Source organism: Heterodontus francisci, chromosome 33 (genome assembly GCF_036365525.1).
Source record: "Heterodontus francisci isolate sHetFra1 chromosome 33, sHetFra1.hap1, whole genome shotgun sequence".
NCBI classification, from domain to species: domain Eukaryota; kingdom Metazoa; phylum Chordata; class Chondrichthyes; order Heterodontiformes; family Heterodontidae; genus Heterodontus; species Heterodontus francisci.
Window position 1 is genome coordinate 41,917,345 of NC_090403.1, and position 18,758 is coordinate 41,936,102.

The 18,758-nt window shown below is 40.9% G+C and overlaps 1 protein-coding gene across 1 annotated transcript in view; it reads right to left on the bottom strand.

Annotated features, from left to right (window-relative positions):
* Window positions 1-1,145: 1,145 nt before the first annotated feature.
* The window catches only part of dhx8 (DEAH (Asp-Glu-Ala-His) box polypeptide 8), a 52,285-nt gene continuing 34,672 nt past the window's right edge, over window positions 1,146-18,758 (bottom strand). Inside the window, exons 21-23 of the mRNA XM_068013358.1 lie at window positions 18,278-18,474; window positions 15,245-15,424; window positions 1,146-2,491 (exon numbers count right to left, since the gene is read on the bottom strand). Coding sequence (XP_067869459.1) covers window positions 2,272-2,491; window positions 15,245-15,424; window positions 18,278-18,474 — 597 coding nt within the window. The 3' untranslated portion in view covers window positions 1,146-2,271. The remainder of the gene's footprint in view (window positions 2,492-15,244; window positions 15,425-18,277; window positions 18,475-18,758) is intronic.

Genomic DNA, 18,758 nt, shown 5'->3' on the forward strand with positions numbered 1-18,758 from the left:
GGGCCGCCCACCTGCCAACAGCAAAATCCCCATGGCGGCGGGCAGAGGCTCTTATGTGGCCATTAACTGGCCACTTGAGGGCCTTGATTGGCCTGGGGTGAGTGGGCTATTTCCCACCACCGCCACCCCGTGTAAAGTGGTGGCGGAGGCGGAAGCAGGTCGGGGAAGGCCCCCTGAGCCTCTCACTCAATTTTACAACCCCGCCACCATCCTGATCTTGGGGGGGCCGGTGGTTGGGGGGAGGTGGGGTGTAAAATTCCAACATATTTCTCCAATTGCAAATATCTATCTGCAGTTGGAAAAAGGTACCAAGAATTCTGGAAGAGAATGGTTAAGATATCATCACTGAAATGAAGAGTTTTCAGTTCCCTGAATGGTCTCTGAAGGACATGGATAAGGTTACACATTCCACGCTCAATTCCCAACCTGAACCTACCTCAACTTCTGGGGTCCTACATTTTGGAATCAGTAATTTGGGCAAAACATGGGCAAAAAATTAAAAGATTATATTTATTCCTGTGATTCTTTCCATTGACCCCCTTGCTTGCAAGTGGAGTGTGGACACTGGATGGCCACTATGGATCAAATAACCTAACACACACTGCTTCGGCTTGCACATAATGAATGTACAATTGAGAAAGGCACCATAGGGCTGCCAGCATTGCAGATAGTGTGAAAGTCAACATCTTTAGAAGAGGATAATAAAAAAAAGAGAAAATAGGGTGAGCATCTAGGTCAAGAATCCTATTGGCACTGGGCACAAGAGGGAGTGATAAAGTTAATTTAAATCAATATTTCCCCAGTAATCAGGTTAGCATCATGGCAAACCTTCATTATGTAAAGTTTGGTACTGACATTGTGCATCAATTACTTTAAGATTCTGGCTGTAATGCTCATCATTTAAAACAAAAAAGCAACAGTAAAATTGTACCCTACCAACACCAAAAATTACCATAAAGTGTCGAAACGTGGGAGCATTTCCTGGCAGTAATCACATATTAGCGCACATGACAATAACAAACTGGTCTTGTGGTTCCTGGCAGCATCTAAACCCACAGATGAAATTACATTGTAATCGTTCATGAAAGAATTACAGGGTTGCTGGTAAAGGAGAGTAATACAAACATACGTGCAGATTCCATACAAAATATACAGCCCAGTTTTATTCGTGTCCTTGCGATACTACATATTAAAAAAAACTTTTTTTTTTTTTACAGTGTATGTACATTAAATCTTAATATAAATATATATGAATTTTAGATGAAACTGGCACAAGTCTTCTAATGGAGAAAATTCCCTTGGTTGCTCATTTCCAGTTGCTGCAACACTTGCTCTTTGAAACCACGAATCAGGACTAAACACTGTATATAAGAAATATTAACAGTTTTAAGTACAGTATTTGCCAATTCCTTTTGAAATTGAACACATAAAAAAAAAAAATCTGTATTTGCAGTGCACTAGAAGGATCATTAAACTCTTACAAAGGTAATGGCCAAGAGGCATGTTTTACATTTAAATGTTTAATCCATTTTCAATTATAATTATGGTTCTCGAGAGTCATAAAATAACTTGAGGGATTAAAAGATGCTATAACATTCTGGGCAAGTCAAATCTAGGAAGATGAGGAGTTGACGAGGAAGATTTAGAATTTTGCCAGATCTTAAGAAGGGCAGCACAGAAATGTCCAACTACAATATTAATCCAGTTTCACCAGTTGTAATCCAGATTTCCAGATTTATATTGCAGTTGTGCATATCTTGACGCCAGAGGTTTCAAATGCTTAATATTTGAAAATAGTCAAACACATTCTCAATTGAACTTTGTGCCTGCCTCCAAAATATTAGCTATGTTAAAGAAATGCTTTAAAAAAGGATGTATTTAAAAAAAAACTTCCTTCCACATTCTAATTGATGCAATGGAAAAGTATTTTCTTGGATTCAATCACTTCTATACATTAGTATATTAGAGACAAGTAGCAGCTTCGAACCAGGTTTGCATATTACAGATATGTGTAACAGTCATGCATCAGGAATAAACTGGGACATAGAAAATATTTTCTCATATTGGAAAAGGGCTCACATTAAGCTTTAAAATGCAAATATAACACAACATACAGGGCAGCACACAAGTCTTTTTAAGTATTGGGGGGTGCCAATTTTCAGTTCTAAGGGTGCAGTGTGGAGTCCTACTTTTCAGCCTGCAATCCTCCTGAGCCTTTTCTCTCGCTTCCTACCCCACCCTCTTCATTAAGAAACTATGGAAGCCAGTAGCCTAACGTCGTCTGAATGCTCGGGAGATTCTCCAGGCATTGGGCTCTTCATAGCGGTTATATAGGGGCTCCAGTCTCTGTTGTTTCTTTTGCTTGCTGAGTTTAGTAGGATCGGACACTTTGAAGAAGGCAGGTGCAAACTCCACCAACCAGCGTGGGTCAATAGTGGTCACTTCTCGCATGTATTCCTTAGTAGTTAAGACAAGTTCATGATATACAACCCTGAAAGAAACACACAAATATTTACACTCCAATCAGTTTCCTATTTTCTTTTATACATTTCAGCTTTTCACGTTTGGGAAACAATTTCAAAGTTTTATCATGTGGTTCAAAATAGCTCAAGAGTAAAGACAGTTACGTATAGAATCTCCAATAAAGTTAAAAACTTTTCATAAATGGATTATTTGACCAGTTATTAACAGTGCTGATCTTTGTGGGTAGGGGCAGGAGAGGGAAAGAGCTGCAAAGAAATAACATGGTCCTTTCATCTCCAGAATCTGGGTATGACTCAACCCAGATTAAAGGGCTGAAAGTTTCTTCTCTACGTTGGCTGGAAGTCACATGAAATGAGTCAGACGAAACCTTCCTGTAACCTAAAAGAAAACAAATGATCTGCATTTATAGAGCACCTTGCACGACCACAGGACATCCCAAGCGCTTTACAATCAATGAAGTACTTTTGAAGTGTAGTCACGAATGTGAAGTAGGAAACGTGGCAGCCAATTTGCACACAGCAAGCTCCAACAAACAGCAATGATTGACTGTGATGTCGATTGAGGGATAAATATTGGCCAGGCCAATGGGAATAACTTCCCTGCTCTTCTTCAAAATAGTCATGGGATCTTTTACGTCCAACTGAGAAGGAAGGTGGGGCCTCGGTTTAACATCACATCCAACAGCACTCCAAAACTGCAGCACTCCCTCTGTACTGCACTGGAGCGTCAGCCTAGGTTTTTGTGCTCAAGTCCTAGAGTGGGAGTTGAACCCACAACCTTCTGATCTGGAGGCGAGAATGCCATCAATTGAGCCATGACTGACATCTAACTCAGCACCAATTGGCAATCTGATTCAGAAACATTACAAGGATGGCTGGTAACAGAAATGGAAATTTTACACTAGTGGAGTAAGTGGTGTTCTTTGTTGTGAGTTGCGTAGAGATTGCTTTGGCTTAGTGGTAACACGTGTCCAAGTCAGAAAGTTGTAGGCTCAAGTCCCACTATAGAGACTGAACACATGATATAGGCGGGCATTTCAGTGCAATATTGAGGGAGTGCTGCGCTGTTGAGGGCACCATCTTTCCAATGAGACAATAAACCAAAATCCTGTCTGCCTTCTCATGTAGACAGAAAAGATCTCACGGTACCATTCAAAGAAGAGTTAGGGAGTTCTCCCAGTGTTCTGGTCAACATTTACCCCCCAACCAAAAGCACTATAAAAAAAATTCTCTAGTCATTTAACTTATTGTCAGACTGTGCAATGCACAAATCGGCTGCTGCGTTTGCCTACATTACAACTAAACACCTAATTGGTTGTGAGGCACTTTGAGACCACCTGACATTGCACTGCAAATGCAAGTTCTTTCTTTGTACTTTCACCATTGCTATACCTTACCCAGAGGCATGTAACGGAGTTCCAAAATTGGAAAATGTTCTGTCATTTTTCTGGCATTGCTCAATTTTCTAATTTCTTTCCCCACCCTGTTCCCTTTTTTCCCACTTTTTTTTTACACAAGTGATTAAGATTTGGAATGCACTGCCAGATAGGGTGGTAGAAACAGATTTAGTAGTAGGTTTCAAAAGGGAATTGGATGAATACTTGAAGGAGAAAAAAAATGCAGGGGTAGTGGGAAAGAGCGAGGGAGTGGGACTAACTGGATTTCTCTTTGATAAAGTCAGACTCAATGAGCCAAATGGCCTTTCTCTGTGCTGCACTATTCCGTGATTCTGCTCTCTTTCTGTTCTATCATTTGGAGTGCTAAATCCACCACTGTCGGGCCCTAATATTATGGACAAACCAATATTATGCTCTTAGACCTTTTTTCATTAACATTAATTTAATTTACCACACGCAATTAAAAAAATTATGAAACCAATGTGATTTGAAGATTTGGCCAAAAAAATCTAAGGGAAAGCATCAAGCACCATGTCATATTGGCTAGAATGCAGCACTGCAGCAGAAAACTTCAGAAAAAAAAACCCACCTCAACTAATGAGATGGTCTATCCCATTTCCTAACTTCACCCTACGCACCAGAACAAGCCCAGCGGCAGAGTCCTGAACAAGTACTAACTGGTGTAAAGTCTGGAGACACCCACCTGAAACAAAGCCTTGAATTAGCAGGGCTAAAGGAAATGAGATGAAAAATAGAAAGTTCCCAAACCAGCCATTAATTACAACATTTGAAGATGGAGCAAAACACCATACAAAATGGGTAGCTTAAAAGTGGACTGCCATGTATGTACACAAAAAAGGAAAAAATCGATTAATCATACAAACCCTATAGCTAGTTTGCAGAAATCATAGGGCAAAAAAAGGATGGGTTTATAGCATACGGAAGTTTATTAATTTCTTCAAGTGGAACAAAGGCCTGAAAACAGACATCTGCACAAGGCTATTCATGTTAATGTAGACAGAATGTCAAGTCAGGCTGCCAAATGTAGCAAATCAATTAAATAAATGGGGGAAGTGACTCACTTAGCCCAAAGGGCTTACCATACCACAATTCAACATGGAATATGGGCTGACTGTATCCACAAACCAATCAGAACACAATCCATGTATTGAAATAATACAAAATACCATCATGGAGTTAGGATCGCTTTCACCCACTGGAACTTTGTAGAGGGATTCCTGCTAATTAGTTCGTAGCACTATATCCTTTTTCAAATCTGCCACAGAAAGTCAAGCCTAAAATTTAAAGCCACTGTTTACAATTTTTAAAATATAATTTAAGATTTACTCTCCCTGTTGTCACGCTCACACATGGAGAAATTATGAACTATATAATGAACTTATAAAACAAACCCAGAACGGGCACTTTTCCCGAAAAGCAAGATGCAGTCGACAGCTCAGGTGTCCTTTACCTGTACTGCCAAAAAACATGGAACTAAAAGAACCCTGAGTCAATCTTCATGTCTGGACCAGCCTAGGAGAAAGCATTAAATTGTAAATGGCTACCTCTCTTCAGAAAATTGGGTTAACAATGGCACAGCAGACATGGTGTCTCCAAATTCAAACTCAAATGAATGGGTGTGAACAAACTCCACTTTATCAAAATGGAATGAGGATAGGCAACACCTAGACCCCACTGCCTAACAAAGGCCCCACTATCAGACACCCTTTATAAAGGACAATGGTAAAGAATATGACAGGAACCAGGGGTCTGATAAGGAGCTTAATAAAAAGTATACGTAGGGCAGACAAAAACAGTGAGCCAGCGATTCCGTTTCTCCAGCCGAAGGAGGAGGACCCTGCCTAGAACACCATTTTTAAACGATCAGTAGGCAGACACGGGAAGTGGCTTTGAGACTCCCTACCTGAGAAATTGTACCAGGGTTTGATACATTGAACTGTGACTGAGATACAACAAAATGAAGTCTGCAACCACGCATTCGTCCTCCTGAAACTTTCCAGGTTTTGTTTTCAGTGAACCAGGAAAAAGGAAAAACAGGCCTGCACCATTTTTACATCTTCATTCCCCCCACCGGGGGGAGGAACACAAGGTTTACAGTGAACTCTTTTAAAAACCATCAGACCTAAATGCATGTCATCTTTTAAGCTCTACTTTTCTGGTGTATGTGTGTCTTTGTGCATGTTAGCATGGATGAAGATACGAATATTTGAATGTTGTTTAATAAACATTCATTTTTCTTTAAACCTACGAGAAAACCTGTCATTTGTCTGTTTGTTGACCATTAAAATGCTCAGGGGTTGAAACATATATCTAATAAACACACTGTCTTTGGTCAGTTGAGAGCTGAAAAAGGGAAACCATCCCTATCATTTTCCATCTGTCCGTAACACTGTCACCTTCATTGGTGGTGCTTCACTGACTCTACAGAGATAAGAGCTAAGAAATTCAGCATCTCCTTGGTCACTGTGGCCAGTGTGACCCAAGTACGGAATCTCAGTCAACTTGTTCTCCTCTCATTAGCTACGTACCACACCTTTGCTTGGTGCTGTGCCTGACAGTCACCACCTATCTCAGGACAGTAAGAATCCCACCATTTCTGCTGCAGATTTTCCAGGCAACTACACACATCTCATTTTCATTGTTTGAACATTTTATATCAGATGTTTGTTCAAGATCACATAATTTTGTACTTTTTCTCCTTTAAGCCCTCGCCCCTTCCCATCTCTGTAACCTCCTTCAGCTCTTCAACCCGGAGATATCTGTGCTCCACCAATTCTGGCCACTTGCGCATCTCAATTTTAATTGCTCGACCACTGGCGACCGTGCCTTCAGTTGCCTAGGATATAATCTAGGGAATTTCCTCCCTAAACCTCTCGGCCTCTTTATCCTCATTTAATTAGCACGCTCCTTAAGCTACCTCTTTGTCCAAGGTTTTGCTCATCTGATCTAATATTTCCTTATGTGGCTCAGTGTCAAAATTCTATTTGATAACGCTCCTATGAACCACCTTGGGACATTTTACTGCATTAAAGCTGCTATATAAATGCAAGTTGTTGTTGTATATAAAAGCTCTCTGTCATTGCAATGAAATGTTTCATTTTACTGTTTAGCAATTAATTTTTTGGTTTATTTTGAAATGTGTTTCACATATGTTTGATTCACAATGACATGCTTTTACATCTGAATTGCACCAGTAGTCCCAGTGGTGATTCTCTCTTATATCCATTGAATGTAAACATTAATTTTAGAACTGAAATAGGTAGGAACAAGGGCTAGAGGGAGTACAGCATGCCCTTTCACACCTCGGATCGAGGTTTAAAATCAGTCCTGCCTAATAAGATGATGTTTACTCTCTGTGGTTAAGCAAATGGAGTTTGGCCAGTTCAACCCAATTCCCAGTAAAGCATCAGTCTATGGTACAAAACTCACAATTAAGCAGTTAATTACATTTTCATATCCTGGATATAGCTCTCATTAACAACTATTAAAAGAGCCAAGGCTATAAATTACTGGTGATATCAGCAGACAAACCCTTAGCACACTCATGTGACAGCTCTCCATCTGCTATTTTAATGGAAGCATTAACCAGTTTATTACACTGTCCATTAATATCACCAACAATATTTTCTTGATTCTATAGCCTTCCTTTGTTGGGTCAAATGTTCTCTTTCTTCCTGCCCCACAAAAGATGCAAATTCACGTACAATCCCACTGTTACTAAGAGCATAGGCAGTGAATGTTAGCAAGCTATTCAAAATGGATGGGTAACAGCCAAGCCAGATGTTGTTCCCATCTGGCATCTAAATATACAAACTTTGAAGCTGGAGGTGAGGGTCATTGAACAGCAATCAGTAACAGGAACTCAAGACAATTTTTCCTCTCATTAGTCCACAGATATAGAAGCTAGTTGCGGTGTGCCCCATCCACTGCAATCAGCTACCTCTGCTCAACATATCAAGAACGGCTAAACAGGTTAGGCCTTTATTCATAAGAGCTTAGAAGAATGAGGAGTTATCTTATTGAAACGTTAAAGATTCTGAGGGGGCTTGACAGGGTAGATGTTGAGAAGATATTTCCACTAGTGGGGGAATCTCAAACTAGGGGACATAGTTACAGAGTAAGGGGACACTCATTTAAAACTGAGATGTGAAGGAATTTCTTCTCTCAGAGGGTAGTGAATGTCTGGAATTCTCTACCCCAGAGAGTTGTGGAGGCTAGATCACTGAAAGTGTTTAAAGAGAAGGCAAATAGAGTTTTGAAATATCAGGGAGTTGAGGGCTATGAGGAGCTGGCACGAACGAGGAGTTGTGGTCTGGGGCAGATCAGTCATGATCTTATTGAATGGCGGGGCAAGCTTGAGGGGCCGAATGGTCTACTCCTGCTCCTATTTCTTATGTTCTTATGTAACCCAGGACCTTCCTGATCTGTATAGCTCAGTACCACACATAATGCTTTTATTCAGTAAGCCATCAAAAGAACTTTGTCATACTTATAAATACCACAAATATGCAAGCATCATGTAATGTAAACTGTTTACATGTACTACAGACGTTGTAGTAAAATTTAACCGTCATACTCGCTATGGAAAAATCACTGCAGAAAAAAAACAAACTTTAAGCTTAAAAAAAAAGGACAAGCCATAGGAGAAATCACATCAGCGTTCCACTTGTGAAGTGGACTTTCTGGAATATTCACGACATATGCAAGCAGATGATGACATCTCACTGGTGCCATGAAATAAAAGGCAAGGTTCAGGTTGTAACTCAACTCAAAGGATAAGTATATGACTTGAAAAGGGACCAAGACCGGATTAACTGGTTGTTAAAGAAAACAGCAGATCAAACCAGTGGGAGATATTTAAATAAGAGATAAATAAGAGGCAGGTTAAATGCTTTCCTACTCGGCATAACAGATACATGAATAAAGAAAAATTATAGCAGAAATTATGTTTTTAAGAGGCAAGAGATAAGGTTGTTACTAATGTTTTAGCTAGTGTAATTTATTCATAATTACTAATTAGAATAGTGCTGTTTAAACAGAGTAAGGCTGTGGATTGTGTGTGAGGGACTTCACTGATTAGGGGAAGGAGGAACTCTTTGGTCTCTTTCTTTTCTGCCTTTTCAGCATCCACGGTAGAGGAAGAAGCTGACTGGCAAGTAATTGGTAAGTTATTCTACTTATTACATTAGCAATAATTAGTTTCCAAAGCCAAGGTATGGCAGGGCAGCTCGGCCAAGTGGAATGTGCCTCCTGTGGAACGTGGAAATTCGTGGACGCACCATGCATCCTTGACAAACACATCTACAAGAAGAGTCACCGGCTGCAGAAGCTTGAGCTCTGGGTTTCAGAACTCGAGCGTCAGCTGGAGTCACTGTGGTTTATCCGCAAGGCAGAGAACTGCGTGGATAGCACATTTCAGGAGGTAGTCATCCCGGAGCTTGAGAGCACAGGCAGAGAGGGACTGGGCAGTTGCCAGACAGACAAGAAGGTCAAGGCAAGTAGCGCAGGAGTCTCCGGACAGCATCCTAATTTCTTTTATTTTTTTCTTTTAGAGATATAGCACTGAAACCGAGTCTGTACCGACCATCAACCACCCATTTTATACTAATCCTACACCAATTCCATATTCCTACCACATCCCCACCTGTCCCTATATTTCCCTACCATCTACCTATACTAGGGGCAATTGCTAATGGCCAATTTACCTATCAACCTGCAAGTCTTTTGGCATGTGAGAGGAAACCGGAGCACCCGGAGGAAACCCACGCAGACACAGGGAGAACTTGCAAACTCCACACAGGCAGTACCCAGAATTGAACCCGGGTCGCTGGAGCTGTGAGGCTGCGGTGCTAACCACTGCGCCACTGTGCCCCCCTAACCGGTATTCAGTTGAGTACCGATGGGAGAGAGGGTTCCTCTGGAGTGTGCAGCAAGAGTCATGACCAGAGCACCATGGGTGGCTCAGCTGTGCAGGGAGGGAGGAGAAAAGACAGAGCAATAGTAGTAGGGGATTCTATAGTTAGGGGAACAGATAGATGTTTCTGTGGTCGCAGACGTGATTCCAGGATGGTATGTTGCCTCCCTGGTGCAAGGGTCATGGATATCACCAAGCGGCTACAGGGCATTCTGAAGGGCAAGGGTGCATAGCCAGAGGTCGTGGTCCACATTGATACCAACGAAATAGGAAGAAAGGGGGATGAGGTCCTGCAGGCCGAGTTTAGGGAGTTAGGAAAGAGATTAGCAAGCAGGACCTCAAAGGTAGTAATCTTTCGATTACTCCCAAGGCCACGTGCTAGTGAGCGTAGAAATAGGAAAATACACCAGATGGAAGCATGGCTGGAGAGATGGTGTAGGAGGGAGGGCTTCAGATTTCTGGGGCATTGGGACCAGTTCTGGGGAAGGTGGGACCTGTAGAAGCCAGACAGTCTACACCTAAACAGGACTGGGACAAATATCCTTGCAGGAAGGTTTGCTAGTGCTGTTGGGGATGGTTTAAAATAGTTTGGCATGGGAATGGGAACCTGAGGGCAGTTTCAGATAGGAGAATTTCAGGGCAGGGAACAGAAGGCAAAAAATTAGCAAGTGACTCTGAAAGACAGAAGAAGCAAAGGTTAAAAAGTGTTCAGCACAGGAATTTGGCAGTGCTAAATGGTATTTATTTAAATGCAAGGAGTATTGTAAATAAAGCCGATGAGCTGAGGGCACAGATACACACATGGCAATACGATATCATTGCTATAACAGAAACTTGGCTTAAAGAGGAGCAAAAATGTCAGCTCAACATCCTTGGATATAGAGTTTTCAGGCGGGATAGAGAGGGGGATTAGAAAGGAGGGGGTGTAGCATTATTGGTTTAGGTATCAATAACAGCCGTGAGGAGGGATGATATGCTAAATGAATCATCAAATGAGGCCATATGGGTGGAGATCAGAAATAAAACAGGGGCAGCCACACTACTGGGAGTGTATTATAGACCTCCAAATAGTGAGAAGATGATAGAACAACAAATATGTAGGCAAATATCTGAGTGCAAACATTATAGGGCAATAACAGTTGAGGATTTCAACTACCCTAATATCAACCGGGACACACACAGTGTGAAGGGCACAGAGGGAACAAAATTCTTGAACTGCATTCAAGAGAACTTTTTTAGCCAGCACGTAACAAGCCCAACGAGAGGGGGCATAATTCTAGATTTAGTCTTCGGTAATGAAGCTGGGCAAGTGGATGAAGTAGCAGTGAGTGACCATTTTGGAGATAGCGACCATAATACAGTTAGTTTTAGCATAATCATGGAAAAGGACGAAGATAAAACAGGAGTAAAAGTTCTAAATTGGGGGAAGGCAAATTTTACGAAACTGAGAGGTGATCTGGCAGAAGTAGACTGGATACAGCTACTTGAAGGAAAATTAGTGGCAAACCAGTGGGACACATTTAAAAGCAAGATACTACAGACATAGCGTAGGCATGCCCCCACAAAGATAAAGGGTAGTACGGCCAAATCTAGAGCCCCCTGTTTTTCTAGAAGCTTACAGATAAGTTAAAGCAGAAAAAGAAAGCTTGTGACAATCACAAAAATCTTAATACTTAGAAAGCCTAGAGGAGTATAGAAAGTGCAGGGGTGAAGTAAAAAGGGAAATTAGAAAAGCAAAGAGAGGACATGAAAAATTATTGTCAGGTAAAATCAAGGAAAACCCAAAGATGTTTTATCAGTACATTAAGAGCAAGAGGATAACTAAGGAAAGGGTAGGGCCTATCAGAGATGTACAGGGGAACTTATGTGTGGATGCAGAAGATGTGGGCAGGGTTTTTAATGAGTTTTTTGTCTCTGTCTTTACAAAGAAGGGGGATGATGCAGACATTGTAGTTAAAGAGGAGGAGTGTGAAATATTAGATACGATAAGCATAATGAGAGAGGAAGTACTAGAGGGTCTGAGGTCCTTGAAAGTGGATAAATTGCCAGGACTGGATGGATTGCATCCCAGGTTGTTAAAGGAAGCCAGGGAGGAAATAGCGGATGTGCTGAGGATCATCTTCAAAGCTTCACTGGATACGGGCGAGGTGCCAGAGGATTGGAGGTCTACGAACATTCTACCATTGTTTAAAAAGGCTGTGAGGGATACGCCAAATAATCACAGGCCTGTCAGTCTGACCTCGGTGGTGGGTAAATTATTAGAATCAATTCTGAGGGACAGGATAAATTGCCACTTAGAAAGGCACGGATTAATTAAGGATAGTCAACATGGATTTGTTAAGGAAAGGTCATGTCTTACTAACTTGATTTTGAGTTTTTTGAGGAAGTAACAAGGAGGATTGATGAGGGTAGTGCAGTGGATGTGGTCTACATGGATTTTAGTAAGGCATTTAACAAGGTCCTGCATGGCAGACTTGTCAGAAAAGTTAAAGCCCATGGGATAGAGGGGAATGTGGCAGGATGGATCCAAAATTGGCTCAGTGACAGGAAGCAAAGGGTAGTAGACGACGGATGTTTTTGTGAATGGAAAGAAGTTTTCAGTGGCGTTCCACAGGGTTCGGTTTTGGGACCCTTGCTGTTTATGGTATATATTAATGCTTTGGACTTAAATGTGGGAGGCATATTCGGGAAATTTGCTGATGACACAAAAATTGGCTGTGTAGTTGATAGTGAAGAGGATAGCTGTAGACTCCAGAATGATATCAATGGTTTGGTTGAGTGGGCAGAAAAGTGGCAAATAGAAGTCAATCCAGATAAGTGAGAGGTAATGCATTTGGGGAGGGCAAACAAAGCGAGGGAACACACAATCAACAGAAGGATATTGAGAGGGGTAGAAGAAGTGAGAGACCTTGGAGTGCATGTCCACAGGTCTCTGAAGGTGGCAGGACAGGTAGATAGAGTGGTGAAGGAGGCATATAGAATGCTTTCCTTTATTGTCCGAGGTATAGAATACAAAAGCAGGGATGTAATGCTGGAACTGTATAAAATGCTGGTTAGGCCACAGCTGGAGTATTGCATACAGTTCTGGTCACCGCATTACAGGAAGGACATAATTGCTCTGGAGAGAGTACAGAGGAGATTTACAAGAATGTTGCCAGGGCTTGAAAGCTGCAGCTTTGAGGAAAGACTGGGTCGGCTAGGGTTGTTTCCCTTAGAACAGAGGAAGCTTAGGGGTGATGTAATTGAGGTGTACAAAATTATGAGGGGCCTAGATAGAGTAGACAGGAAGGACCTGTTTCCCCTAGCAGAGAGGTCAATTACCAGTGGGCACAGATTTAAGGTGATTGGTAGAAGGATTGGAGGGGACATGAGGAAAAAGCTTTTCACTCAGGCAGTGGTGGGTGCCTGGAATTCACTGCCAGGAACGATAATGGAGGCAGAAACCATCAACTCATTTAAAAGGTACCTGGACCTGCACCTAAAGTGCTGTAACCCGCAAGGCTACAGACCAGGTGCTGCAAGGTGGGATTAGATTGGGCGGCTAGATTTTTCGGCTGGCGTGTGATAAATACAGGGGAAAAATAATACAAGAGAAATCTATAATATGAAAACAGCAGGAAAGTGAAAAGGGAGGTTCAGGCAGGTGAAAGGGAGCAAGAGAGAAGAATGGAAAAAAGAGGAAAATGGCAAAATACTTTTACAATCACATTAGAAATTAAAAGAGAACCAAGGTTAGGGTGGGAGCACTTAGAAACAAGGAAACCATGTTGTAATTGAGAGTGAAGGAATGACAGTAATAGAATATTTTGTCTTAATATTATAGAGGAAAACAAATCCAAAAACGTGCACGATTTGGATATACACAAAAAGGAAGGTTACTGAAGTTGGCTGATGATACTAAACACAAAAAGTCTGGCAAAAAGTGGAAAAAAATGCAGGAGAACATAGTTTAGTGGAGTTAAAAGATATGCAGCAGATGCAGTTCAATGCAGAAAAACATGAAGTAGTGTATTTAGGGATATTACTATATTTTAAAAAAACTGGTGTTGAATTTGTAAATGACATTGGTTAAGCTATAGTTGGAGTACTGAGTACAGTGTTTTGCTACAGTTGTATAGGGTATTGGTGAGACCACATCTGGAGTACTGTGTACAGTTTTGGTCTCCTTATTTAAGAAAGGATATAAATGCGTTAGAGGCAGTGCAGACAAGGTTCACTCGACTGATACCTGGGATGGGGATTTATCTTATGGGGAAAGGTTGGACAGGTTGGGTCTGTATCCATTCGAGTTTAGAAGAATGAGAGACAATCTTATTGAAACATATAAGATCCTGAGGGGACTTAACAGGGTGGACGCTGAAAGGATGTTTCCCCTTGTGGGAGAGACTAGAACTAGGGGACATAGTTTAAAAATAAGGGGTCGCCAATTTAAGGCGGGGATAAGGAAAATGTTTTTCTCTGAGGGTGGAGTGTCTTTGGAACTCTCTTCCCCAGACAGCGGTGGAGGCAGGGGTCAATATTTTTTAAAGCAGAGGTAGATATGTTATTGACTAACAAAGGAGTCAAAGGTATTGGGGGTAGGTGGGAAAGTGGAGTTGAGGCCACAATCAAATCAGCCACGATCTTATTAAATGGCAGAGCAGGCACGACGGGGCCGAATGGTCTTCACCTGCTCCTAATTCGTATGTTTGGCCTTCTGGTTATTCCATTACTGGAAAGACATTAGCACTGTCAAAGGGGTATAGCCAAGACAGGACAGAAAGGTACCAGAAATGAGAAGTTATAGATATGGAGAACAGCTCACAAATGGAGCTAAGAAGTTTGAGGGGAGCCTACAAGTATTTCAAAATTATGAAAAGTTTGATAGGGTAAACAGTAAAAATTGTTTTCACTTGTTGGCAAATTAACAAGGGAAATAATTTCAGGATAAAAGGAAAAAAGGCAGAAGTTAGAATTCCCTCCCATCCCTCACACACACAGATATGCTCTACTATGAGTAGCTACTAAGGCAGAGAACGTAACATCATTTAAAAACTATAGAGGTGAATGCTGGTCAAAAAATCAACATGCAGATCTACTAGTGAGGTGTGGGTTGTAAAAAAAAAAGCCCGAGTCTTGTGTGGCTGCTCACAGTGCAATGTCATTTTCCTCCCTCCTATGTCGTCCCAGAAAGAAAAACAAATGTACCATGAATTAAGTATTTCTTCCGTCAAGCAAAATAGTTCTCTCTTCTCTCGAGAGTTGGGCCAATTGTGCTTTGTTTGCCATATGAACAATCTTAAAATTTATCAGAAATTTAATCTGCAGCATTTTATCACTGTTTGCAGGTAAACACATCTCAGCAGTTAAATGTGAGCCAGAACCGACAGTCTGCAGAGGTGTACAGCAGTTAGTCTTGGCATTGTGATTACCTCATTAACATTACATACCATTCAGGCTGCCTATTGAAGAGAGCACTGGAGGGGTGAATGTACACCACCTGCTGGTCAATCAGTGTACGGTATCCTTCTTGTGGGTCCTTCTTAGCTGCATTGCGGAAGAAGCCGCTGCAGATTGCTTTCTGAACTCGCACTGTGGCTTTTCCACATGAAACAACATCCAGTTTATGTCTGCAAGAAACAAATTGTTCACAACACAAAATGTGGGTAAGCATTCATTATAAGGCACCAATTTACTTCAAAAGATCCAGCCTAGACTTTTATCCACTCCCATTGTTTTTAAATTGGCATATCTGGGGCTGGGCAGGTGGTAGACAGTATGCATGCCCATCTGCAGGTGAGCATGTGAACAAGTAATGCAAATGAGGGAAATACACCTTCCAATGTATTTCCCATATTTGTGTCAGCTGAAAGCTGGATGCAAGAAACACCTGGCCCAAGCCTCGAACATTCAATGGTGAGCAGAGGTCTTCCTCCCCTGCAGGGATTTACCTGGCAGCAGGGGCCTGAACATGCAGTATCACAGCGTGATCTTGTATATGCCGAAGAGCAGGGAGGCCAGAGATTGTGAAAGATACTACTGTATATAAATACAAGTTCTTTCTTTCTTTTGGGGTTAGGGACAGGCGCATCAATATATCAGGTGGTAGAGTACTGCCCCTCTCTCCTGACAGGAGATGCTTCTCAGTGGAGGTGGTGGAGGAGCCAAATCATCCAAGAAGCCATGTCGTGCTCAACAATGGTTTTGAACGTAATGAACAAAGAAATGCACTCGTACAAAGATTAGGTCGAAAATCACACTGCATACCATGGTAGTTTTGCAACTGCAACCAGTGTGTCAGTACTTGAAACTAACAGGGTTTCTATTTTAGTTTTGTACCATTAGAACTAAAAGCAGCGTGTGTCTCAGATAGAGCACTATACACTGGATAGCAGGGTGCGTATTACATGACTGCAATCCAAGAAATTGTACTGGCACCCTTAACCACAAGGTTACTGTTCTTTTTCAGATATGCCTACTATATTAAAGTACACATGAAAAATCTCTCCTCAGTGTCATACATGTACCAAGAAAATGTAACCACTTGGAAATAAAGAAAATGGGGGATGGAAAGAAGAGTGGAGGAAATTAATGTTCTTTGAATTGGCAAGATATGAGTGGTGTCATGCTACATGGGTCTATGCTGGGACTTTTTCATTTATATAAATTATTTGGACATAGGCACAAAAATGAATGATAGAAAAGCATGCTGATAACAGTAAATTAGCAAACTGCAAAGAAGAATGCGAGAGATTTCAGAAAGGTATGGACTTATAGTGGGCTGGGCAAATAGACAGCAGATGCAGAGAAATGTGAAGCAATACATTTTTGGAAAAAGACTGAAAAGTATACCCTAAATAGTAATGTTTTAAAGAGAGTGGAGAAACAGAGATTTAGGGTAGAGTTACACAGATCTTTAAAACTGGGAATCTAGATAAACAAGGCTATAAAAAGACAAATGGAACTCTGGGGCTTATATATAAAAAACAAGTTGAATTTGTACAAGACACTGCTTAGGCCACAGTTGGAGTACTGGATACAATTCCAGATAGCCCACTGCAGGAAGGATATTTGAGCTATAGAAAGCGTGCAGTGAAGATTCGTTATTATGATACCAAGGATGCAAGGACATAATCAAGATAGATTTGAATACTTGGGGCTTTATTTACTGGAAAAAAGATAAAGGCATGTCTAATGCATATTTTCAAAATGATGAAAGACTTTAAGGGCTTAAATAATGAAAGACTGTGACATAAATTTAGGATAGACATAAGAACAAAAGGGGGAAGTCAGAAGAATCTCTTTTTATTAGAATATGAAATATTTTATTTAAGTGGTTGTTAAGACAGAGGCTGTGTCACAAAGGAGAGAATTGGAGAAAAATGATTAAAAGGCCAGGACAGAAAGTAGGGAAATGGAATTAGAGTAAACAGCACAAGTTGAAGAGCTAGCACCAGCGCAGAGACAATGGGTGAAACGGCCTCCTAGTATACTATAAATTTTTAGGATTCTATGCAAATTGAAAATGTAATTTATACTATTTTCAGCTGAAGTATTAAATTTTGCTTGAGTTTATTCCTTGTTAAAACTTACTAATGCTGTGCGGTCAAACGTTCACAGGAGGCATTTGCTACAAATATGGACAAAAATTGTTTGCAAATGATATCATGTCTTCTATATAACCAGTTCAAGACTATTTGTAATGAAATCTGCCTTTTCTTCTAAGGATGGATCAGGACAACCTTAATAACCATGACAATTTCTGGCAGGGGTTACTCAAAAACTTAGACAAGATGTGCACATTTTTCATGATAAAACACAGAACGAATGCCAGTTAATCGAAGCACTGGTGCAATGGGATAAAGAATGGACACGATCATAAGTATTCTGCTTTGTGGTTTATTATTTTCTCCCCTCTCCTTCCCCAAAATGTTATCCATAGTTTTCTAATGAATTATTCTTAACTCTATGTATATTACACACACACTGCATGAAGTGGTAGGAACACTGATTCACACAATGAGTTACCATTAATAGCCTTCCCTTATGAGCAAGCGTTACATGGAAGCTAGACAATACCCAATACCCCCTCCCACCCTCCCCCAGATAAGCAACAGAACTGAAACAGAGGTGTCTCAGATTGCTTTTGTGTATATTCTAGCAGCTGACAAGAAAATGCCAGAGGCCTGGATGCCAGAGGGCCTGAAGTGTTCTGTCTATTCATCCTCCTGGCTAGGGATACCACACATCCCATGGAGCCCATGGAGAAGGGAAGAATGAAAAGTATGTCTGGTAATGCTATAAATTAAAACTGCTTACAATTTAAACTGTCCATATAGTAAGATATATTATACATACGAGTGCACTCATTATAGGTTTATTCATTGGACCAATAACTAAATTAAGAGTCAATATTATGTATTTTGTTTAACTTCATTTGCTAACAAATGCACTTCTGGGAGCGACAAGACATTTCCCTATACCTGTCCATGATACCAAGCATCTGTTTGCGGATATCCTGTGCTCTGCGAAGGGAACGTGCTTGGATGAAGTTTTCATAGCACCATGGATTGGAGAATTTATTGTTTTTCCATGAATTATAGACAGCAAGCAAGGTGAGGTGATCCCCTTCAGCCTGGTGGAACTTGGCCTTCTTCTGGTCTGCAAGAGCTTGCTTATCCTAGTAGTCAGTAAACAGCACATATAATAATTGAGTGAAGGCACACAGAGTTGACAACTGCAGCTGTTTAAATAGGAAAAAAAAACTACAAACGCTGGAACTCTGAAATAAATATAGAAGATACTGAAATGCACAGGTCAGTTAAATCTGCAAAAAAAAGGTAAGTTAACAATTCATGTTGGTCTTCTGTTCGTACAGTTCTGATGAAGTTTCTACAACTAAAATATTGGTCTGTCTTTTCTGTTAACAGATGCTGATGGAACTGCTACTCATTTCTAACATTT